General features: G+C 49.1%; 9 protein-coding genes across 9 annotated transcripts; 4 read left to right on the top strand and 5 right to left on the bottom strand.

Moving 5' to 3' along the window:
• Positions 1–652: 652 nt before the first annotated feature.
• On the bottom strand, positions 653–2,384 carry APUU_70594S (uncharacterized protein; the record flags this gene model as incomplete). The annotated part of the gene is made up of 3 exons (XM_041695484.1): positions 653–1,438; positions 1,516–2,130; positions 2,193–2,384. The coding sequence occupies 3 exons, from the start codon at positions 2,382–2,384 to the stop codon at positions 653–655; spliced, it is 1,593 nt and encodes a 530-aa protein (XP_041561210.1).
• A 638-nt stretch (positions 2,385–3,022) lies between these two features.
• Positions 3,023–4,958, top strand: APUU_70593A (putative amino acid transporter; the record flags this gene model as incomplete). The annotated part of the gene is made up of 6 exons (XM_041695483.1): positions 3,023–3,925; positions 3,973–4,132; positions 4,184–4,195; positions 4,243–4,447; positions 4,507–4,865; positions 4,930–4,958. The coding sequence occupies 6 exons, from the start codon at positions 3,023–3,025 to the stop codon at positions 4,956–4,958; spliced, it is 1,668 nt and encodes a 555-aa protein (XP_041561209.1).
• A 777-nt stretch (positions 4,959–5,735) lies between these two features.
• APUU_70592A (uncharacterized protein) lies at positions 5,736–8,510 on the top strand (the record flags this gene model as incomplete). The annotated part of the gene is made up of 8 exons (XM_041695482.1): positions 5,736–5,777; positions 5,855–6,017; positions 6,076–6,283; positions 6,337–6,473; positions 6,532–6,571; positions 6,630–6,695; positions 6,749–8,079; positions 8,146–8,510. 8 exons carry the CDS (start codon positions 5,736–5,738, stop codon positions 8,508–8,510), a joined length of 2,352 nt encoding a protein of 783 aa, XP_041561208.1.
• A 919-nt stretch (positions 8,511–9,429) lies between these two features.
• RAD52 (RAD52 DNA repair protein RADC) lies at positions 9,430–11,582 on the bottom strand (the record flags this gene model as incomplete). The annotated part of the gene is made up of 6 exons (XM_041695481.1): positions 9,430–10,487; positions 10,537–10,714; positions 10,771–10,950; positions 11,021–11,107; positions 11,201–11,501; positions 11,575–11,582. 6 exons carry the CDS (start codon positions 11,580–11,582, stop codon positions 9,430–9,432), a joined length of 1,812 nt encoding a protein of 603 aa, XP_041561207.1.
• Positions 11,583–11,938: 356 nt separating this feature from the next.
• Positions 11,939–13,004, bottom strand: APUU_70590S (uncharacterized protein; the record flags this gene model as incomplete). The annotated part of the gene is made up of 3 exons (XM_041695480.1): positions 11,939–12,445; positions 12,504–12,850; positions 12,920–13,004. 3 exons carry the CDS (start codon positions 13,002–13,004, stop codon positions 11,939–11,941), a joined length of 939 nt encoding a protein of 312 aa, XP_041561206.1.
• Positions 13,005–14,448: 1,444 nt separating this feature from the next.
• Positions 14,449–15,641, top strand: SCS2 (putative integral ER membrane protein Scs2; the record flags this gene model as incomplete). Its single annotated transcript, XM_041695478.1, has 7 exons — positions 14,449–14,488; positions 14,548–14,618; positions 14,683–14,705; positions 14,761–14,819; positions 14,875–14,990; positions 15,042–15,146; positions 15,207–15,641. The coding sequence occupies 7 exons, from the start codon at positions 14,449–14,451 to the stop codon at positions 15,639–15,641; spliced, it is 849 nt and encodes a 282-aa protein (XP_041561205.1).
• Positions 15,642–16,403: 762 nt separating this feature from the next.
• APUU_70588S (sphingolipid delta(4)-desaturase family protein) lies at positions 16,404–17,805 on the bottom strand (the record flags this gene model as incomplete). Its single annotated transcript, XM_041695477.1, has 3 exons — positions 16,404–17,195; positions 17,256–17,534; positions 17,599–17,805. The coding sequence occupies 3 exons, from the start codon at positions 17,803–17,805 to the stop codon at positions 16,404–16,406; spliced, it is 1,278 nt and encodes a 425-aa protein (XP_041561204.1).
• A 776-nt stretch (positions 17,806–18,581) lies between these two features.
• Positions 18,582–20,290, bottom strand: MAP2 (methionine aminopeptidase 2; the record flags this gene model as incomplete). Its single annotated transcript, XM_041695476.1, has 7 exons — positions 18,582–18,638; positions 18,697–18,783; positions 18,843–19,004; positions 19,060–19,323; positions 19,379–19,974; positions 20,051–20,182; positions 20,251–20,290. The coding sequence occupies 7 exons, from the start codon at positions 20,288–20,290 to the stop codon at positions 18,582–18,584; spliced, it is 1,338 nt and encodes a 445-aa protein (XP_041561203.1).
• A 742-nt stretch (positions 20,291–21,032) lies between these two features.
• On the top strand, positions 21,033–22,135 carry APUU_70586A (DnaJ domain protein; the record flags this gene model as incomplete). The annotated part of the gene is made up of 2 exons (XM_041695475.1): positions 21,033–21,280; positions 21,421–22,135. The coding sequence occupies 2 exons, from the start codon at positions 21,033–21,035 to the stop codon at positions 22,133–22,135; spliced, it is 963 nt and encodes a 320-aa protein (XP_041561202.1).
• Between the last annotated feature and the right edge of the window lie 148 nt (positions 22,136–22,283).

The following is a 22,283-nucleotide window of genomic DNA, read 5'->3' as shown; positions in this document are numbered from 1 at the left end:
TCAATTTAGAGTCTGGCCTATACTGCCAAACTGCCATAACAACAGCCTCCTCCTTCTTTGTTTCCACTAATGTTTAATCGACATCGGTGCAAATTGTGTGGTGTCAATGGAGCTTATAGCTTATCTGGGCGCCGGAAGCGAATTTTATGGCGTCAATGTTCCTTTTGTGATGGCTATTTACTGTATGGAGTTTAAAGCATTCAAGCGAAGATATCTCAATCATAGAGTATTGAGATTAAAAATATATGGGCTTCGCCGCGTTTACTATCGCTATTTGTGCCTGAACTCGCGCTTAGGGATTCGGAAGCCAAAGACGTCCCCTCCACCGCAAACTGTGGCGCCCTAAGCAGTTAGGCAATTCTTTCAATTTAAATATATACTACTTTCTGTCGTAGTCTAGGTAGGCATGCGTTCCTAGTTATATCGGGGTTATACCTAGCGAAGAGTGCCAGCCTAGATATTATATTTTTACAATCCACCGCTTCTTAGGGGCAAGTCCTCTTTTTCTCCACAGGCTTCTTTATCAGTCAAAAGGTTCCATGATGTTATTCATGTCTATTCTGCATAACTAACAGCACATTAATACGCACAGTTTATTCTGCAACCTAAAACAAATATATAATCGAGTCGACGCTGCTGTCTGGTGGTGAGCTTATACTGAGATATCGTCACAGAGCATCTCATCTTCATCATAGTCGTCACATAAATCCACTAGAGGTCCTGCATACGAATGCGGACTGTGCGAAAAAGAAGTTTGACTTGATAATCCCGGAACGTTTTCGACGGAATTAGTATCAAAATCAAGCATTCCTTCATGATCCATCAGGGTGTCTTCAGAGTTGGGTAATGACAAGCTGCGTGTATAGGGCGACTTCACTTGGCAGTTTGCTTTTATGGACGCACTATGAGGAGGGGCAGTTTTCTGGCCATCAAAATGAAGCTCTTCCAGGGTCTCCGCTGGGTGTCCGATTTCGTTGCCATCGAATATCATGCTCGAACTATGTTCTGACTCGTCGAAGTTAAAATCAAGGACAAGCTCAGGCTCTGATTCGTTGCTTGCTGAATAAAATTCGAGTTCAGATTCAGTATTGCAATTATCATCAAAATACCCTGTTTCTCCTGATATTGCTTCTAAAAGAAGCGTTTCGTCCTGAGTTTGCTCTTCTTGGTTAGGAATGGGCAATGAGCTTGAAGCTCTCAAGCTTTTCGGCGTCGGTGCGTGATAAAGCCGCTTCTGAGAGATAGTCCATAGTTTCATTTTCAGTATGGCCTTTGTATCGTTGCCTCTTGTGGTCGGGCTCGAGGGGCGTAAGTCTGGTTGGTGTACTGCTGTGACGGAGGCCATCTTCTCCTTTAAAACTTGGTTGTCGCTGAGATTCAACATCGAGGTTAAGGATTTCGCGATTGAGGGCAGCAAGCGAGATCGTTGGCTCATAGCCTGTTTCCAAGAGATATGGTATTAAATTAATGTCTGATACGCCCAAATCTCCATGTAGCAATGAGTCGGAAGCTCACCTCACGATAGCCGGGTTTGAATACACCGGGGGCTATCTTGGATAGGCTCTGGAAGCCATCCGACCCTGTTTCGGTGTTATTGCGTCTCCGCACCACATTTCCAAACACCAGTACCGTAAGGGCTTCTTGAAACAATGCGCCGAACTCTAAAGGGCTAGAAGATATGGGTGTTGAATGGTCGAAGGGTTTGAATTCTTCATTACTCCTTCTGACGTCGTGTTCGAATACTGGACCATGGGTATCTGTAATTATTGAGATGTTTGCTTGTGAGTTTTGTACGCCATCCCAATCCCAATCGCCAAAATCGGCCGACTGTATTATATCGTCGTTTTTGTCGTGCGGTTTCGACTGCTGAAACCGTTTTATACATTGTTCGAAAATGTGGGTATATTCCAGGAGGACGTCAATGGAGGTCAATCGGACAGTAGGTATATTAGTCGGAGGAATTGCATCAGAGTAATCCCTCAATATTTTGGGCAGCTTCAGCGCCTTCGTCTTTTCTGCAGGTCCAAGTCGCTTTTGTATGCCGAAAGAGAGAAGATATGTGGAGCAACCCTGGCCGGGTTCGAAGATACAGCTTTTGTAGAGAACAACGAGGTCTAGATCTGTCCAGATCTAGTTTTGGTGAGCTTTACTGATGAAGGGCTGGTGTCAGGAAGGTTCTCATCTAAACACACCTTCGCTCTGCAGGTAGAGTCGCCTAGCTGGGATACGAAATGGCTGAACGATGGATGCAAATCATCCAGGGAGGCAATACGTATATTGAATTTGAGCTCAGGTGCTTGAGACACCCAGATTTCACCGCCGCACAGAAGCTGTTTCAGGTGCTCTGAGTCACGTAGAACTAGGATCCCTGGGGGTAGCAGCATCGACGCAGAGGCTTGTAAAGATAATGTCAAGTCTGAGACTGGGGTAGAAAAGACTTTTTGTCCAAGATTAATAGGATAGTTCATGATATGCACTCTTTCTAGACGATAAAATTCCGCGTGTATAGATGGCCATTTTTCGTTAGGAAGATGGGGGAACGAAGGCTAAAGAGAGACGAAGATATATTTTGGTTTCCACTCAACGGGTATCTAACCTCTATCCACTCCCAACATAACAGACGGAATAACTAGGAGTACCGAGTAAAAAAAATAGATATACAGTGACAAAAGCCTGATTCGCGATACTTCTTACTCCCGTAGCTTCTGGATCATCTACCACCGTTGGGGTCTTATGTAGGGAGGACGGGTCTAGTGCTAAAATATCAAAAAGAAAAAAAAAAAAAAAACCTGTGATAATCGGGGCACGAGGAAGATGAACTCATTGAATCGGTTTACTTTAGCCAGCATAGCACTGTCTCGAATTCTCATGCACGTTGTATTTTAGTCGGAGTAAACACTGGGAATCTATACTTAGAAGAGGCTTATCGATAAGCCCCAGTCACGTGCACAATATGTAGCTTGACGTCTTGCAGCCAGCTCAATCAGTTTCATGATCGCCGTCAAGACTCTCAAGATCAGCAATGCCTGGTGATGAGAGACAACAATCTTCTTCGGCCGAAGCTAATGGTCCTGCCGACCTGGAATCGCAGCGACTTCTCCCGGATTTGTCAAATGAAGAACAAAACGATGCTAGTCACTCTGACATAGGCGCTTCAACCCCCGATGAGCCGCCGTCTCAGTCCACCGCATCACCGCATCCAGACGGCCAGCGCCGCACTCCTCGCACTCAGAACCGCGTGAGATTCGATATAGAGGATGATACCGAGGATGGGAGCCATACGAGTGGAGACAATCGTGACTCCGAAGAACTTTGGCTGGACGAGGAGGACTATGCTGGGACTGACAGGGGCCGTTCGGGGCAACGTCATTCTGGACAAAGAATCCCCCTCCTAACGAACATTGAGGCACCCAGCGTAACGCTTGCTACGTCTGACGAATTATTTCCCGAAGAGCATCTGGAGAGCGCGAGGCCTCGAAGCGGAATGAAGATGGCGTTCATGAACATGGCAAACAGCATTATCGGGGCGGGAATTATAGGCCAACCATATGCCTTGAAACAATCAGGAATGCTAATGGGAATACTTCTTCTGGTCGGCCTTACGGTCACGGTGGACTGGACTATCCACTTGATAGTTGTCAACTCGAAACTGAGCGGCGCAGATTCCTTTCAAGCAACGATGCAGCATTGTTTCGGAAAGTCTGGTCTAATCGCCATTTCTGTTGCCCAATGGGCGTTTGCGTTTGGTGGAATGGTTGCATTTTGTATTATTGTCGGGGACACTATACCGCATGTTTTGAGTTCTCTATTTCCCTCTCTTCAGGACATGTCATTTCTTTGGCTTCTCACCGATAGACGAGCCATCATTGTACTCCTTGTCCTGGGGATCTCGTATCCACTATCACTATATCGGGACATTGCCAAGGTTTGACCCCATTTATGGTTATGTTTCTATTACTGACCATCGAACAGTTAGCGAAAGCATCGACTTTGGCCCTATTAAGTATGGCAGTTATTGTTATTGCTGTGTTTACCCAGGGCTTTCGCGTATCACCCGAGTCGCGTGGTGATGTGAAGAGCCTATTTTTTGTGAACTCTGGGTTCTTCCAAGCTGTTGGAGTGATCTCATTTGGTATGACTCGGCTGTTATTGGGCTTGAATATTAAATACTAACCATGTATAGCATTTGTTTGCCGTATGTAGCTCATTCTGATAGGCCATGAAAAAGCTGACAGTATCAAGACCACAACAGCCTTTTGATCTATGGTTCACTGAAGAAGCCGACCTTGGATCGATTTGCGACGGTTACCCATTACTCGACCGGTATTTCCCTTTTAATGTGCCTACTCATGGGCGTGTCTGGTTTCCTCTTCTTTGGTTCACAGACCCAAGGCAATGTACTAAATAACTTCCCGTCGGATAACATCCTGATTAACATAGCGCGGCTGTGAGAAACCTAAACTCCCTGAGAGGCACTGTTCAATTTTGGCTAACGCTTCTATCTAGCTGCTTTGGTCTGAACATGCTTACTACGTTACCGTTAGAAGCATTTGTATGCAGGGAAGTCATGACGACCTACTTCTTTCCTGACGAGCCTTTCAACATGAATCGGCACTTGATATTCACATCTGCCTTGGTGGTAACAACTGTAGCTATGGCACTGCTAACCTGCGACCTGGGAGCCGTCTTTGAATTGATCGGTGCGACAAGTGCAGCCACACTGGCGTACATTTTCCCTCCACTATGCTATATTAAGCTGAGCAATGCGTCTCGAAAGGAGAAGATTCCGGCGTACGTGTGCATTGCCTTTGGAATTACCGTCATGGGTGTTAGCCTCATACAAGCAGTTGGGAAGATGATCAATAGTATGTGTTCCTTATCACCCTTTTATACCACAGCAGGCAGCAGCTAATGCAGGTGCTCCCATAGATGAAGGTGGCACAGCAACCTGCAGCTAAACCTTGAAGTTTTTACTCAAATTTACATTGAACGGCACTTTCCCTGTAATCGTACCTGCAATAGACTATGACTAACTTGGTATCAACTAAATGTACATATAGACATTGTCAAGTTCAAGCTAATGTGCAAACCCAAATACACAGTGCGCTGACTACTTATGACCAAAACAAATCAAACAGTTTTGAGTGTGGGAGAAAATCGAGTCTGAATTTAAGAATGATGTGTGCCTTCATGGATCAGGCAAACAGAAAATCCAGAATTGTGCTCTTCTGCAGCACCGCGTTTGCACCTCAATCAACAACGCCCCAATAGAATCCTTCCTCCCTCCAGCTCTTACTGCTTTTCACACTCCACCTCCGATCCCAATTCCTACACTTGCTTTCTTTAATTTGCTACACTTCAGTGCTCTCCTGCTTGGCTTTGGTCTCAAGTCCTCTTTAATGGAAACTTTGATCTATTGGCCTGCATTCACTACAGCGCAAGGTATGGTCTAACACATATCTTATGAGAGAGGGGTGGGACCCAACTGACAGCCTTTTGGACTTGCAAGCCCTGTTCTGAGTGGATTTCCTTTTTGTTTCTTTCACTTGCTTGGGCGGAGACTCAGGGCTGAAAAAAAAAAAAAAAAAATTCCCTTTCCCAGAGTCATTCATCTTCAAGACTTACTTAGCCAACTTGCCCAACCTGCCACGCTCTGAAGGCGCTATTAACCATATCGTCCTAATTTTCCACTCCATTCTCTTATTCCTCATTCACTGGTGTTTTCGGCGTACGGTATGGCCGAAACATCAAATGAACGCCTCAACAGGCTGCAAGAGGTATGCCGGATCTTTTCCTTCCCTTTCAAGTAAGGCGACGGGGATTCCTGGACTAATGGTATTTCTAAACATAATAGGCGGACCTAGGGACGGCTCGAAGAGAATATATTTCGACCGTCGATCGTGGGTTCAATAACATGCGAGTCCAGGCCATCGAGGCCTCTCGGAAGTCCAACGTACAGGGATCGAAAGAGCAACGAGTCGCTGAAGCCAACAAATCCCGACTAGAGGGTTGGGCTAGTAAGATGATGATCATCTTTATTTAGGTGGATTGAAAACACTGATTATTGTCTTTAAGATGTGCACAAGAAAATCGGTGACACGGCGGATCTAGAGGACCTTGATCACCTTTTGAATGGACAAAGCCACCGTTTACGGCTCGACAGCATGATACGTGGGGGCAGTGTACAGCAATTCGGACATACGTCTCAGGTTAATTCGTCTAGGTCGGTATCAGCAGCAGCAGCAGGACCGCGTGCTGCTCCGTTGAACCAGCGCCCTACCAGGTCAGTGTTTAAACTGAGCAACCATCTAATAGATACTCTAACCACAATAATAGGGCCTCTTCAATGGCTATGAAATCCTTGCCTAACCCACCTGGAAACTGCAGTGGGCTAGATCCGGCACTTAATAGAAATAACCCTTCCAGTAACACCGCCGTATGGAAGAAGAAACCAGCAGGCAGATCCGCGAGCAGTAAGGGATTGACACCTGAGACTCTTACTGTGAGGAAACTAACAGCAACATTGATAAGGTGCGCAAAATGCTCCACTAACTAGAATTAGACGGCCTCTGTAAGTTGCATTTTTTTTCGTTCAGGCCCAACAATCCTGACGCGTTAAGCATCAGTAGTAATTTCCCCCCACGAGCTATTTCCAGCCCTGAAGATTTCCTCGCCGTCGCTCGCATGGTCACCGCGTGGGTTCATACCATCACTGTGCTTTCCCACGGATTTTGCTAACGATAACAAGAAATCAAAGAGCAGGTAAACCACCGACTGAAATACCGAAAGCTCAGGGTCCCGCAGATGCAGAAGTTCATCGTAAAGGCGATTTGTCTCTCACCCCAGAAACGCCGTCTAAGCCTAATCATCAAAAGTCGCCAATTGGTGGAGTGCCGTTAAGCCAAAAAGTCACATCTCAGCGCGCAGTTTCTCCCACGCCAGTGAACGAGGTCGAGTCGTCTGATAATAGCTTGAGTTCGGACTCAACGAACCTAGACTCGCCTGAAGAAACGTCTCAGGTGCCACCAGTTGGTACAACTGACCAAGCAAAAGAAGAAGGAAGACTCGATACAAGACTACAAGACTCAAGCGCCAATCAGACCCTCGTCCAAGCACAGCGCCCTCAGAAGGCTGTCGGGATGCTCCTGGATTTGAGCTTTGCAACATCAATAGAATCTGGACCGGAGCCTGGAATGAGCCCAGCTCTGGAAGAATTGAAAGGGCTGGAGTTCACAAAATCTCTCGAGGCAAAGGATCCGCCTTTTACTCTTGCAGGTGTCAACAGGAAGCTCGACTTTGGCGGAGTTTTACCCAAAGAGCAGAAGTCAAATGAGCTGAGTGATATAGAAGCAACCACTGACCTCGAGGATGACGAGGAAACCGCTGCAGAGTACCAACGCGAGATCGATTTAATCTGCGATCTCTTAGCAGGCTCTTTCTCCGATACATTTTTGTCTAAGATGACTGAATGTAAAAAAGAATTGGAGACCAGGCTCGAACTAGGTCGAACCCCGAAGTTAAGGACAACGGCACGAAGCGAGAAGTTTTTCACCCCCCCAACTATTCCTGAATCCAAGGAACTCGGAGCTGCTGTTTCTGTAGCCGCTGAAGTTACACCGACGCATAGTCGCAAGACATCAGAGGCTCGGATCACAACTCCTACATCGCAATCTCGTTTGAACGCGGCAGCACCAAAATTCATGCCAAAGGCATTCACGGAGTACCGGTCATTGTCAAATGCCACCACCGATTCATCCACGAGTTTCCAGCCCACGCCCACGAAGGCTATCACCGAGCCCCAATCAGATTGTGCATCGAGCGAATTAACAATTGTTCCGGCGAAGGCAGATAAACCCCCAGTGGGGACTCGTGCTGAGTCCATCTCACCTGAATTCCCAACAACCATTCAGCGAGCTTCCAGTGGTACCCTACTTGGGGATCATCTACTACCTGGGGCCAGTACTAGGAAGGCAGAGCAACCTCACCTCTTCGGTGACCACTTACTTCCTGGACGTCGTGTATTTCCCTCTCTATTTGTGCCATCGTCTACCGTTCCAGTATCCGGACCCACCCTGGCTCGTAAGTGTCCAAAATCCTTTCTATTCAGTCTAAGTGATACTAACCCCATTTGCTTTCTTTTTTTAGAAGCGGCTGCCCCTGATTTCGGTCCTATTACATTCTCCTCCACTTCTGTTCCCCGGCCATTGAAGATTGTTGATCCAAACGCTCAAGTAGCTAGCAAGCCAGCGCCTGCAAAAGGTTCTTCACTCACACCGGATGCACCGCACTTCGAGCCGCTGAACAAAGCTGCCAGCATTAAAACCTCAAATGCGCCGACCCCCAGTACTACAGCTAATGTCGCAGTTAAGACTGCTAGAAAAACAACCTCAATGATGGAGTCCATCTATGCACCGAAGCCGAAAGCAGACTCAAGCTCCACGGGTCCAAAGAAACTTCCAGTTGGCCAAGGACTTTCGGCCTCACGGTATTCTGATCCCAAATGGATTTAGATCATAATTTCAGCTCGATGAGTCTCCATTTCCAACCTCGTTAGCGAACGGGGAACTAGAGATAGATGTGGTATGCACGGACCTGACGGATGCTTCCCTTATTCGATAGCCATCCTCACCATATCTTGTGAAGATTCTTTCTTTCACCTTCTCTTTTATTGCGTTATTTCTTTTGTTGTGCCCAGTAAGTGTAATACCCCCACCTGCTCTTAATGTTTTCTTTTGTCCTAATCGTACCATAACCCTTTATCTGAAAACACACTGCACTCACATACTCTGTAACAGATAGTATTTTCTTTCTTCACAAAGCTTTACTCATATTCAATTTCAAAATTTTGTTCACCGGTGTTTGGAAAACTCACTTCCACTGCCAGACTCATGTAAAAACTTCAAACATCTCTGTCCGGAGGCAGTGTTTTGCTTTAGAAGTGGTTACCAATAGCAGTTGTGTTCAAGTAGACATTTCTTTTTCACCGTTAATTCAACCACCTAGGTAGCCTGAACCACGGGCTACGAGTTCTAATATAGGTCTAATTCTCTATCCCGAGCTAACTATATTCACCAGCAAGAATAATGGAACGCTGATAGGCTGGATATAAACGGTAAGAACAAAAGCAAATTACATGATGGCAAGCATGAAACAGCAAAGAGGAAATCAAAGTAGATCCAGTCCAATGCCATGGATATCAGTTAACACAACGGAAACATGCGAATGAATTGAGTCCAGCTGGTCCATTCCATTTAAATTCCCAGTTCTCCTTGACGCCGGTTCCGGTCCGTACTCCCAAATACTCCTGAATGTGAAAGGCATATGTGTTTTTGCAAACAGAGGCCCTGAGGGCTAATGATAATCCAGGATAGGTATAAGCTTGACTATTGTTTGCATGCGCGAGAGGGGTATAAGCGTTTGTCGAAGTCATTAGTGTTGTTGTTGTTGATTGCGTGGTTGCTGTTGCGGAGGCAGCGACCCGTCGAATTTTGTTCTCTTCGGATCATTTGGATTAGGTACAGGACTGGGCCCATTACCGCCAGGCGTGGACGCGTTAGTCACATCATTTAGAGGTGGCCGCTTTCCGTTCATATTCGGCGGTCCAAACCCACCACGGTTGGCCGCTGGGCTGTTCGCCATCGCGTTTGAATCGACATTTGGTCGTGTTAGGGGACGATAAGAGGACGTTGATGGCCCTCTGTTCATGGGGCTACCCGCTCCGCCGGGAATACCGATTTTCCTATGCACGTCTGTGGAGGGATTAATGAAGTCTCGGCTTTGGTTTGGGGCTGGTGATGCGCCGCCCGCGAGCATTGGCCTTGATACCGGCAAGGTCTTAGTATGGTCGACGCCTGCGGTTTTGCGAATTGAGGGGCTTTCGGCGTGAGGGTCAAAGACTGGAGCGTTGGCCGCTGCATTATGGGGGTTTTCTCGCAGCATATCAACTCCGCGAGCAGAGAAAAACCCTACAACAGGCGGCGCTTGACCGTCTATACCAGGTGTACCTGGAGGAGCCATATTTTGCGGCTGCGGATTTTGGGCACCCGAGCCATACTCTTGTTTAATAGGGACTTGTGCGCTGGCGGCTGATGGGACAGTGCCATGGCCAGCTCGTTGTTGCCCCGGTGGTATTGACCTTCCGTTTTGGTATGCCGTTCTCTGTGTCTCTGGAGGTGGTACAGACCGTCTTTGGTTTGCGTATTGATCTTGGGCTGCCGCAGGGTACGATCTGTTGTTCGGGCCTTGATTAGGGATTTGCCTGCCGGGCGGAGGATGGCTCATCGGTCGTTCCGGTTTCGACGGTGTTACGGTACTAGGATTAGCGTTCGTTGGTGCACCAGATGCATAGCCCCGGGGGTTTGGCGCCATGTTTTGCCTCCCAATTGGGGTCGGGGGCTGGCGCATCTTTTGAGCGTCTGCATCTTCCGCTATTTCATCTGGATTGTCGCCTTCGCCAACATTGAAGTCGGCCTCATCGAACACATCACCTGTCGTAGTTAGCAAAATGAGAACTAGTTACGCATTAATTCAACATACTTCCAAATTCCGCATCGTAGTCAGAGACATTGTTGGCTGGTGCTGCCGTGTTTCTGGCCGCTATCATTGGGCGAGGAGGCAGATCATCGTCCTCTGGGAGCGCTTTCGGCTGTACTGGCTCCTTCTTTATAGGAACAAAGTCAGGGTGGCGGTGCAGATCATGGATGTCTAGCTTCGACTGCAAAGTATGTTAATATCATGAGGAATATTGAACAGAGAATGGAAAATTAATACCGGCGCTGTTTTCACTTTTGTGACCTTGGAAATGTAATCCTTGTCGTATATACAGTTACCCAGGACATTGCCGAAATTTCGCAGAGCCCGCTTTAGGGCATCGGTAGTTGCTTCTTTTTTCGCCTTTTCAAAAGCGGCAGCCTTCCCCTTGCAGTTTTCAATGTGCCCGTATCCGACATCCTGATATTGGTTTGGCCGTCAGCCCTGTGTCCACAAAAGAGTTGGCCTGGGTGGGGTTACTTGTACATACCTCGTGGTAGGCTCCGTCCTTCAGAGTAACCCTCACTATCACAGATAATCCCAAACTAACTTTTCCAGTATTTGGGGACTCGTCAACCTGTAAAACCACGGATCTGATCAGCAACGCGTCCCCAATAGCAGGCGAGCATTATAACATGATGGAGATCATATCATCCCAGGGCACTCGTACAAAATCAATTTGGATATTCTGGATCGAGCTCGACCACCCATTAAACCCAAATACTTCATTGGCAAGGTTGATACACTTATCCGCAGAGAGGTAGTGTACTTTCTGGCCCGCCGCGCCAGGCCGGGCGGAGATGTACTCGGGTCCTAGTTTCTTATCGAGACGTGCTTTAAGTGCAGCGACTTCATCGGGTGTATATTGGTTAAGGCGTGATGGACTCTCTTCGAATGGGTTTTTGGCGATAACTCCTGTTGTGTCCGGCATTGTGATGCTCGCCGGGCCACCTCGATGCTGGTCGCCGACGCTGAGCACGCGGTACGCGTTAGCTTACCCCGGTCTCATGGTGCTTGGGCCGGACAAATTTTGGTAGAACTCACGCTGGCATTATTATGATATGGATAGGTTATTATAAGAGAGTACCATGAGCATCTGGGAAGCTGAGCTGCATTGAGTGGAAGGTAACCCAGGCACGGGTGGGAGCTGCTCTGGAGTGGAGACGCGTCGGGATACGCTGCGATGCCACGAGATCACGTGATGCGCATACAGAATGGACGAGCGATACAGTAGTTACTCTCAAGCATAAATTGACCAGATTTCATGGCCTTTACATTATGAGTTTTATTTGTCGACTGCCTGTTTTTCATAGACCATGTGTGGACATGCATTTTTCGTGATATTGTTCTAGCCTCTCATACTAGGTTTTAGTAGCGACCTCAAGTCTCGTCTAGGGTAAACTTATAATCACTCGACAACAAGACTAGCACTAGGTACGAGTCCAAGGTCCTTAAGAGACTCGCCGAAGAATTCAGAATTAAACACCTTTCTAGGAAAGTTCTGTCGGAAACTGGACACATCAATACCGTCCTCTGACTTCAAAGCCGCGGCCACTTCGAATAGTGTAGTTTCAACCGGCAATGTCTTCATGACATTTCCCTTCGGCGTCTGGAATCTGAGACGAGCTTCTGTATAAGCAGAGGCCGGTTTAGATGCGACAGGACCTGAGGTTGTTGGTGCTGGTGCAGCGGCCGGTTGACTAGGAGGCGCAACTCCAGCACGCTCAGCCTTTTCACGCTCGACTCTTAGTCGGCGCTCCTCCTTATCCGCCTCAATCTTGGCCTTGACACGACGCTTAGCTTCGATTTCGTCCTGTTTCTCCTGCTTCTTTTTGGCCGCCTCTTTCATTCTCTGCTTTTTCTCGAGCTCCTCCTTGGCATCCTGAGATTCCTTGGTGGCCTTTCTTCGAATTTCCTAAGCAAAAAAATCCTATTAGCAAGCTTCAATGACACAATTGCTCAGTGCTGCATACCTCATTTCGCTTCTTGTCAACCTTGTCCTGCTCTGACTGGCCCGCGCGTTTGACTGCCAGCTTCTCCCTGAGCTCCTGAAGTCTGGCCTTCTTTTCCTCTTCGGTCAGTGGCGCAACCTCTTCCGTCGACTCGGCAAAATCAACATGTTCAGTTTTTGAAGCGTGAAACTCGGCCTGTGCCTGGCTTCGGAATTTCTTCCCGCATTCATTGCAGAGCAAGCTGCGGGCCTCTTCGCCAGGTTGGAGTGCGGGCCCCTCTTCGTCGTCGTCGGCTCCTGCACTTGCCGCCTTTATTTCTTCGAGCGATTTGTCCTGATTTTGTTCCAGCCATTCGAGAGCTCCTTGGACTGTGCGTTGATAGCAACTGTGTTAGCATGATCTGTCGGAATGGAAAGACACGAGAAGAGAATACTCACGTCCGCCACTCTTCTTCACCGCCAACTCGGCGCGCTCCTTATCGAAGCCCATCTCGATGAGCTGATCTAAGTCTGAGGTAGCCATTTTGGATCGATTGATGGGTTGACGGGGCTAAAACGGATGTGCAACTGCGGAGAGTGGTGGGGTAGTTCGAGGTCGAAGCTTTTAAAGATAAGTAAACTGGCCGGGAAGTGGACTCAGGGATTTGAGAAACGGTTAAATAGTCCTTGATAAGCTTAAGTGATTGGGCGCCGAGAATGTAGGCTTCGTGAACGGAGCAGCAGTAGGAGGTGTGAGGTGTGAAAGTTGTTGGGTGACGTATCGGGCGAAGCTGTCGGCGGAGGACCAAATGCGGGAGGACCCGCTCGATCTATGCTCGCCCTCGTCAACGCTCAACAGGCGTCGCACATCAATCGGGCAACATTCTGGAAGTTTCTTTCACAAGTGAAGTTGCTTAGATCTAAGACGTTGGTGCGATTATGATTTTTCGGGTTAGATTACGCCCCCGCACGAGAGAGAGTCATATGTCTACGAATGTGGTGCCATATGAGCCCACAAACAAGGGGCCAGTGTCCTCCGTATACAATGGCCCTAGGCCAGCATCTAGACCCCATCTAGATCATTATGGGATAGGGTTTGGAACACAAGCTAGGCTCGAATCCAATGCAAGCCCGCAATCCACTTATGCGTCCGTAGCTGAAGGGCCGGGCGTTTGCTGTAACAAGTTCACTAACCACCAACCGTGCTCGAATCTTAGCATCTGCCAACTGCGAATGCCAACAATAAATGGGCACAATTTTGGAGTTTGATAGGGCGGTATAGAATGCGATTATTGAGTATTGAATGGCGCCAGCCAGAATAACAATCAATAAGCAAAACAAGGACAGTCACACAGCAAAAGGTTCAGGAGCTTGAGGCCACCGAATTCCGTATCACATGTTCAGGGACCAGAGAACGGTCGACGAGGAACCGATTGTGCTCGAGTGGTCCCGAGGATGTCGACAGGCGGCTCCGAGAACACAGTAGACTGGCATGGTTACGCAGCCATAACAGTGAAAGCTAGGGATATCATAATCAATAGAGAGGCAGACATTAAGTCGCTGCAAGGAATACAGAGTATATACTCCGTAGAGATCAGCCTGTTGCTTAACAAACAACAGATCACGACCGTGTTGGCACTGATGATGACTTCACCCGACAGAATCGGCTGAGTCAGCGCCCCGGCCCAACCAGCGGCCGCGACGCTCTTCCCCCAGCAATTAATTTGGTTGCGCCTGAACTCTGGCGTTTGGCTTCAAACAATAACTGCCAACACTGCTGGTCTCCAACTCCCTGTCCCCGTTATCGCCTCCCTCCGCTACCTCAACTCCCTCGTCTCGCTGTCAGATATCAGCGTCTCCCCCGGGTCTTGCTGCTGGGTTCCCCTTGTTCCAAACAACCCGTTACTTTTGGGCTGATTTGGCCTGTGAAACGACCCCCTCTGTGTCCTCTTCCCACTTAGCGAATACCTCCATACCCTATACTCACGATGTCTATCCTTCTCGACCCCCCAGAGCTTGCGTTTAAACGTACGTCTATGATATCAACATTTGTGTGGATTTCCGTCCGAACTAACCCCCCGGTCCAGGCCCCTTCAACCGCGAAATATGCCAGGTTTTACACCTCACCAACAACAACCCCGATGCTGTTGTCTTTAAGGTATGGGATCGTGTTGTACCCCTGAGGTCATCGTTATGCTCTAACACTTTATCGCATTTAACAGGTCAAAACCACCGCCCCTAAACAGTACGTGACCGTTCCTAACTGCCGCACAATTGAATCCATACTAAACTGCGCTTAGCTACTGCGTTCGACCAAACTCGGGGCGGATAGAGCCAGGAAAACATGTGGAAGTCCAGGGTAGGGCAACCTAAATCGAACGTTATTGAACATATTGGCTGATAATGTGGGATAGTGCTATTGCAGGCCATGAAGGATGAACCAGCCCCTGATGCCAAGTGCAAGGACAAGTTCCTTGTCCAAACCGTCGCAGTCACAAAAGACATGGAATTCGCCAATGTCAGCTCTATCGTACGTTCATTTGGTATCCGGTTCCCGGGATCTTGTCTAACCGGCATGTAGTTCGAGAAAGCCACCAAATCAGCTGTCCAGGAACGCAAGATACGAGTAACCTGGCTTGCTCCCGAAGAGCTATTGGCTGATGACCAAGCGGATACCAATGGCACGGTAAGTACTCGCTTACAGCAATATTTGAATTTTCCTCATACTTACACCCGTCGCACATAGAATGCCCAAGACGATGAACTCCCCGCCTACTCTTCACCGAAAGGAGATTTTGAGACACCCGCTGCTGGGCTTGCCAAAAGCCCCAACGCCTCGTCCCCCATTCCCGCTCCGGATTTCAACGACAGTGCCAAACGTGAATATTCAACCCCACATGTTAACGACAACAAAGCGGCGATCGCGACATCTCCCACGGCGAGCGGGGCAAAGCCGAATTCCGAGTATGAGGCTCGACTGTCGGATGCCAACGCCCAGATTCAACGCTTGAAAGATAAGCTCGCAGACCAAGGCCTGAGACAACGGAAGATTGGCGGCGAGACTGAGAAGTCGCCGGCCGCCCTTGCGCAGCAGACCCAGTCTGTTGAGGCAGGCGTGCCGGTAAAGATGGTGGCAGGTCTATGCCTGCTAAGTTTCTTGATCGCCTATTTCTTCTTCTAGCCCTGTGTTGTCTTTTCATCGTTGCCCAATACCTATTTCCTACGTCTACCAACAAACCACTTGTGTTCATTCTGAGCTGCTTGCCTTCCAATTTCCTTGTTTGTCACCAACTTACGCCCAAGCTTCTTTTCCTTTTGTTATGCTGCGCAGCTGTTTGTTTCGAACACCGTGGCCTCGCGTCGTTATTACGATGACCCTCGACCTCATGACACCATAAAAACAACAGCGGTAGGGGTACAGAACGGAAAATAAGCTCAACCCGCTCAGCGAAGGCGGGGGGTTACGTGGTGGAAACCCCAAGCAACCCTCCGTTTTTAGTACCTCGTTCGTCAATGTTGATGGCGTATATGGCTAATCTGTCGCCTCTTCCGCTTTCTTCTCTGTCTGATTGTTGAACCCTGATGTGAATATCATTTTACAAGCGAGTATCGGTTTTAGACGAAACGTACGCGTTGATAGCCAGGCAGTTTCTTAAGTAATAACGATAATGTTACTGAATGTTTATACCTCTTAGAAACATGCTTCTTTTGTAACTAGGTTGCAGATCAAACATTATCTTATTCCGTATTAATATATACACCTAAAAACACATCTAGACCACAGGGATATCATCTCGTCTATAATATATGAAGACATTCGTCAGATAGCGTACATAGCGGAGAGCGCGCAAAGTACCCCAATTAACCCCAAATTAGCTCAGCGCGGGAGAGAAAACGAAACGATAGATAACCTAGAGAGCGAGAAAAAAATGGAAGGCTAACTTCAACATTGAATCTCGCTTTCCTTCCACCCATCGCCGGCCTCGTCAGGTCCAGCGTAGGCACTCTCGCCCGCTCGGCCGTTGGAACCGGCGCCACCACCGCCGCCTACGATGCGACCGCCTTGTGCTCGCTTAACACGGCACCAGGGGCCGACATTCTTGTCTAGGATGAAGGTCCAGATGACCCAGACCCAGCTTCGGTGGCAGGGTAAAGGTTCGTAGAACTCACTGGCAATACGGTGGAGGGCGTGGAGTTTTGTCCAGGGGATGGCGGGGAAGTCGTGGTGTTCGTTGTGGAGGCCGACGTTGTAGGTGAGAATGTTGAGGGGTCCGTAGTAGGAGTATGTCTCTGGTGGAGGGAGGGATGCTAGGGGGTGTTCTTTTTGTTGTCCTTCGCCTGTTGTGGCTTGTTTGTTTAGTTCCTGGAGCGGCTCGGTGCCGTGGTCGAGCTTTGAGAAGAAGTAGTGTTCTGCGATGAAGTGGCCGGCGCAGGGGTGGAGAGAGCCGGCGAGGAAGGAGCTGAGAAGGAGGTAGAGAACAGGTAGGAGAGAGCCATTACAGAGCTTCGTTAGGGCGTAGTCAAAGGAGAGTTGGATAACGAGATTTATGCTGTGGATCATGGTGAAGGGCGGGCTGTAGATGAACATGGGGCGAACGGCGTAGAAGAAGATCTGGAAAGTACAGAAGAAAGCCTTTCCGAGGAGAGAGTCAAGAACAAAGGCTTCGAAAGCTGTGGGGAGATCGGTGTCGAGACCGGCGACGCCGAGTGATTTGTGGTGGGTGAGATGGTAGGGCTATAACAATTTGATCAGCTTTTGTTCTGTCTTCAGATAAGCTGGTGTATGGACACATACTCTGAAGGCAGCGCTATAGGGCACTCCGATTGGGAGATTGGCAACTATAGCCAGGAAGCGGTTGGCCATGGGTGACCGAAAAGCTAGATTATGGGATATTTCATGGATGGCGAGGAAGAGGTTCTGGTTCGAGGTTGCACCGATCACATACGCTGTTAACCAGAACCGCCAGGAGAAGAAGGAAGTTTCGCGGAGAAGGTATGCGCAGCAGATCTGAAGGGAAACGACACCGATAACCACATATTTGGTCAATGGCTCTGGTCCGCAGAGCTTGGTCACCTAGAGGAAGGTAAAAAGGTAAGTTTTATGAAGGGGTGGCCACTCGGGGATAAGGCGGAGGTACCTCTGGATGTGCTTTGATGATTGCTTGCCGTCTTGAGCGGTGCGGCTCCTCTGTATAGGACCAGAAGAAGTCCTCGACTGAGGACGTCTCCGGGGGCGGGGCTTGCATGGAAGGCTCCTCATCATGTGGTTTTGAAGCTGTGCGGAGGTTCTTGGAGGCCGACACGCGGAGCTGCGGTGTAGCGGAGGTTGCGACTGTCGAGGCCATGGTGAAAGGAGGGAGGGGATTCTGCGGAAAGGAGGAAGTTGAGGGCGAATTTTAGGCCATGGAACGAGCTCAGGAACGAGAGGATGGTGTATGGCTATAAGTCAGAGAGGAGATGTGGTTCGATTGAAACATGGGAGTCGCTCAGTCGAGTCTCGGAACGTTCGCCTTCCACGTGGGGCGCTCATCCACTGCCACTCAACGGCCTCTCTTTGACCCTTACGAGTCCACACCATATTCGCACCTCTTGATCGTCCACTCATTACAAATCCTGCTTCTCAGGGCTTCCAGCGGTCTGGAACAGTGCGGCTGGGCTTTATACGGAGCTGTTATGCGCTTCGAATCCCAAAAACGAAAAATGATGCCTGCATCGTTACAATAATAATATACAACGTGTTTATATGCTTTGCATTATATCATGAATCAGCAAGATGGAGCAACAATGGTCTCAATTTCAGAGTTCTTACCATTGTTTGCTTTGTCTTTGCTACAGGTTCTTCGATGCCAGCCAGTGTTTCAAGGCGAACCATCCTCTCCCAGGGGAAAAGGACACATCAAAGCTACAGCTTGCAAGGCTTCGAACTCGTAGAGGAAGACAACAAGTATTGCGGACCAGATAGACTAAACGAAATACGAATCAAAGCCAATGTTCCACTGGGACGAGTGCGACTACAAGAGCACTATACAGTTCTAGCATGTAAAAATTCGTTTATTTGTTTGTCTTTACTTCGTATTTGGCTATAAAAAGCCGTGTATCACTCGATGCAGCCAAATTGTTTTTAGTAGTCCTCTCCACGGCTGATGACCTCCTTTACGGTAGGCCGGAGTACGATGGTCTGCAGCCATAGTTAGCTTTAATTCCCAGGTTACGGTTGAACTGGATATAGGACTTACATGTTCGTATTGGGCCGTGTAGGAGCCCTTGACATCACAAAGAGGCGGGTAATCTTGGACAATTCCAGACGAAACCAAGTTGTTCAGCTAGAAAACGTGACACGATTAGCAGATAACTCAAACATGGGGTATAACAGCCTACTTACACCAAGAAGATACTTCTCCTGGCCCAGTCTATCGAGATAGCGACGGCACCAGGGCAAAGTGCCGAAGTTCTTGTTGATGACGTTCAGCAAGTTCTTAGCAGACGACAACCGTAGAGGAACCTGAGGTGCATTCGGGACCAGCGCATAGTGAGAGGTTTCCATCTAAGATCTTGTAAGTCCCTGAGTATGCGGTTGCGTCGCAGCAAATTCAACTTACGTCTTCTCTCACGTAGCCCTTTCCGGTACTACCGAAGGTTTCAATAGCGAAAACTTCACCTTCTTCCATCTTGGTCTGGTCTCCGCCTTTCACGATAGGGACGCTTTTGCCGCCGTGGATGACGTGCTGGTCGATGTTATGGCCGTTAAGGTTACGGATAGGTTTTATGGGATACGTAGTTCCGTTTAGTTCGACTTCGTAACTCTCCATAGTCTCCTGGATAGCGGCACCGATGTCGCACATGCGAACATCAATTCCAGCCTCCTGTGATGGGCCGTCAGTAGATCGTTCCTAAAGATTTCAGATGAAAACCACATACGCGAATACCAGTATTGGTAGCATCCTTGACGGCCTCAAGCAGAGGATCATACACGGGGTCAAAGGACATGGTAAACGCACTGTCAACAATACGTCCGTTGAGCTGCGCTCCGAAATCAACCTTCATCACATCACCCTGCTGCAAGACCATTTTGTTGCCCGCATTCGGGGTGTAGTGAGCGGCGCAGTGGTTGATGCTCAAACCGCAGGGAAAACCCATGCCACCTTTGAGGTTGTCGCCCTCCTCAAGACCCTGGTGACCGGTCAAAGCGCGGACGGAGTCCTCAATACCCTCCGCGATCTCCGTCAAGGTCTGGCCGGGCTTGATGTTCTTCTGCGCATACTGGCGGACTTGACGGTGAACCTCGGCACCCTGGCGATACTCTTGCAGGAAGTCATTGTTCATGCGGTCGAGATAGCGTTTTTCCTCGTTGGTTGTGCGATACGAGTTCTCATTCTTATATTCGACGATCTCACCTTCGGGGTACTGGCCGTTCGAGAATAGGTTTGACACCGGGACCCGAGGGGGAGAGCTCTGAACCTTGGCACCGCCCTTCTTCTTCTTCTTTGGCTTGCGCTTCTTCTTCTTTTTGGCTGCTACAATCCGTTATCTCCGGTCAGCGGGGTTGCGCCGAGGGAGGCTAGGAAACGCGGGAGCCGGGTTAATGCATACCTCCGTCAGTCGCACCAGTAGCAGCAGCATTGGTATCGTCTGCATCATCATCCGAGTCGTCCTCCGCCTCGCCGGCTTCCGTTTGGCCCGCTTTCGCTGGGGCCGCGGCGGAGTCGCCGTTCTGACCGTTCACTGCGGAAGAGGGTATATTTTAGCCTGATGCAGATCGATAAGAAAAGGTGGGACAGGAGGGGACTTACGGTCAAGCTTCTCTAGCTTCTCACTTGTCTGTGCAGCCATGGTGAGAAGATAAAGCTCGTGGCTGAAAAGGCAAAATCGAGACGGATAGCGGTCTGAACAGGAGAAAAAACAGAGCGGGGAATTTAAACGGATGAGATAATGAAGCGCCAAGACTGAGGCCCCGATAGTGAAAGACCGTGGGTAGTTTTGTATGATGTAGGAATGTCTTCAGAGAAATAAAAAGAAATGATAACTAAACAATTTCAGTAGTAGATACTGGCCATTACCCGATGGTTGTTGTTTTTATGGTGTTCTAGCAAAGTGGATGGAATAGTAGCAGGTCTTTGGCTCTTTCCTTTCTACAATGATATTCAATAGAAATAGAAGGCGCGGAGTATCAGCTTTCAAAACCGTCATCGAACATCTAAAAACACTAGTTAATTATTTACTGGCGCAATGATAGGTAGATTGAGCATAACCCGCACATGGCGTGGCCAGACTCGTGGACTCCAGTCTGATGCACGACAACCCTGTATAAGCTATAGAGTCTATGTACGGATATGATAGTCAGAGATACTGGTGGATGCTTTCTTTGGGAATTCCCAGTAGAAAGAATGCCAATGTAGGGCAGAGCTAACACGGTCCATATTCCACCATGAAACTCCAGCTCGCGCAGCGATGACGCACTGTGCCTCCGATAAGCGGCCGACGCCATCACTCAGGAAATGTACCTCCACTTCATCTTCCCACTAGCTATCTCTCACCACTAAATAGACCCTGTCCAGCACATACAAATGAAGGAATGCCTTTTCCCCGCCATTTGAGGACGCCAATTTCTCAATTTCTCCTCGACAATTCTCACTGTCCGCAAGGCTTCGCCCAGCACGACCACATCTCTCCTACTTCCAACGCCCGCAGTCATGGACAAGGATACACACGCAAAGCTCCCTTCTCAACAACGAGCTCCCGGTCTCTCGCCTCATCGCGAGAACCAACTCACTACGAGATTCTCGACGTTCCGGTAACAGCCACGCCCGCCGAAATCAAGAAGTGCGTCTCTAACCTATCGCATCCAACCTCCCTACCTCCTACCCTAGCTACAGCTACAGCTACACAGCTCCCCATATCTTTCTACTTCTACCCAGTAACCACAAACAAGATCCAGCTAACCCGCAGTCTCCCTCCAACAGACAATTCTACTCCCTCTCCCTCCGCCACCACCCAGACCGCAACCCCGACGATCCCAAAGCCTCCTCCCGCTTCGCCAAAATCAATTCCGCCTACCAAATCCTCAGCAACAACACAAAGCGCTCAACCTACGACCGCGACCACGGAATCCACGCCCACGCCTCCCAATCCACCCACTCCACCGCAACGCCCGGTCAACACCCCATGGGCAGCCACAGCAGCCACAGCAGCCACGCATCGTACTTCGGCTCGCGACCTGCAAGTGGCCTAAGCAAACGGCGGGGTGTATTCCGGGGTCCACCACCGAGTTTCTACGCGCACGGCGGGTACGGAAATAGAAGGGCGCCTCCGGGTGCCGCGGGCGCTGCTGGCGGGGGTTCATATTCAGGTTCTGCGGCCGGTGCTGCGGGCGGCGCCGGGAAAGAAGACGATCCGACGTCGTTTATAGATCGGAATCGGGTTTCGCATTTTAATGCGCGGGGGCATTACCGGACGCAGACGGCGGAAGATGCGCGGCGACAGCAGCGGCGGTCGAGGACGGAGGCCGATATCAATGAGCAGCATATAGGCAGTCGCGGGGATTTCGCAGTGCGGTTTATCGCGGTCTCGAGCATTCTTGTGGGTGCGGGTGCGTTATCGGGGTTCATCCGATGGCCGAGTAATACTGGGGTCGAGAAGTCGGGGAAGACGAAATCTGCAAAAGTGAAGAGTGGCTGAGACGTGCTTCCATGCTTTTGGAATATCTTGTTTTCGCGCTGCATTTGCTGGGGTTGAATTGTACATATTTACACTACTCTACAGGGATTGGCGCTGGTTGGTTACATTACTTTTAGACGAATGGCTTAGCAAAGCGATATAGAATTTT

Source organism: Aspergillus puulaauensis, chromosome 7, assembly GCF_016861865.1.
Source record: "Aspergillus puulaauensis MK2 DNA, chromosome 7, nearly complete sequence".
Classification (NCBI taxonomy): domain Eukaryota; kingdom Fungi; phylum Ascomycota; class Eurotiomycetes; order Eurotiales; family Aspergillaceae; genus Aspergillus; species Aspergillus puulaauensis.
This window is presented reverse-complemented; position numbering and strand designations above follow the sequence as displayed.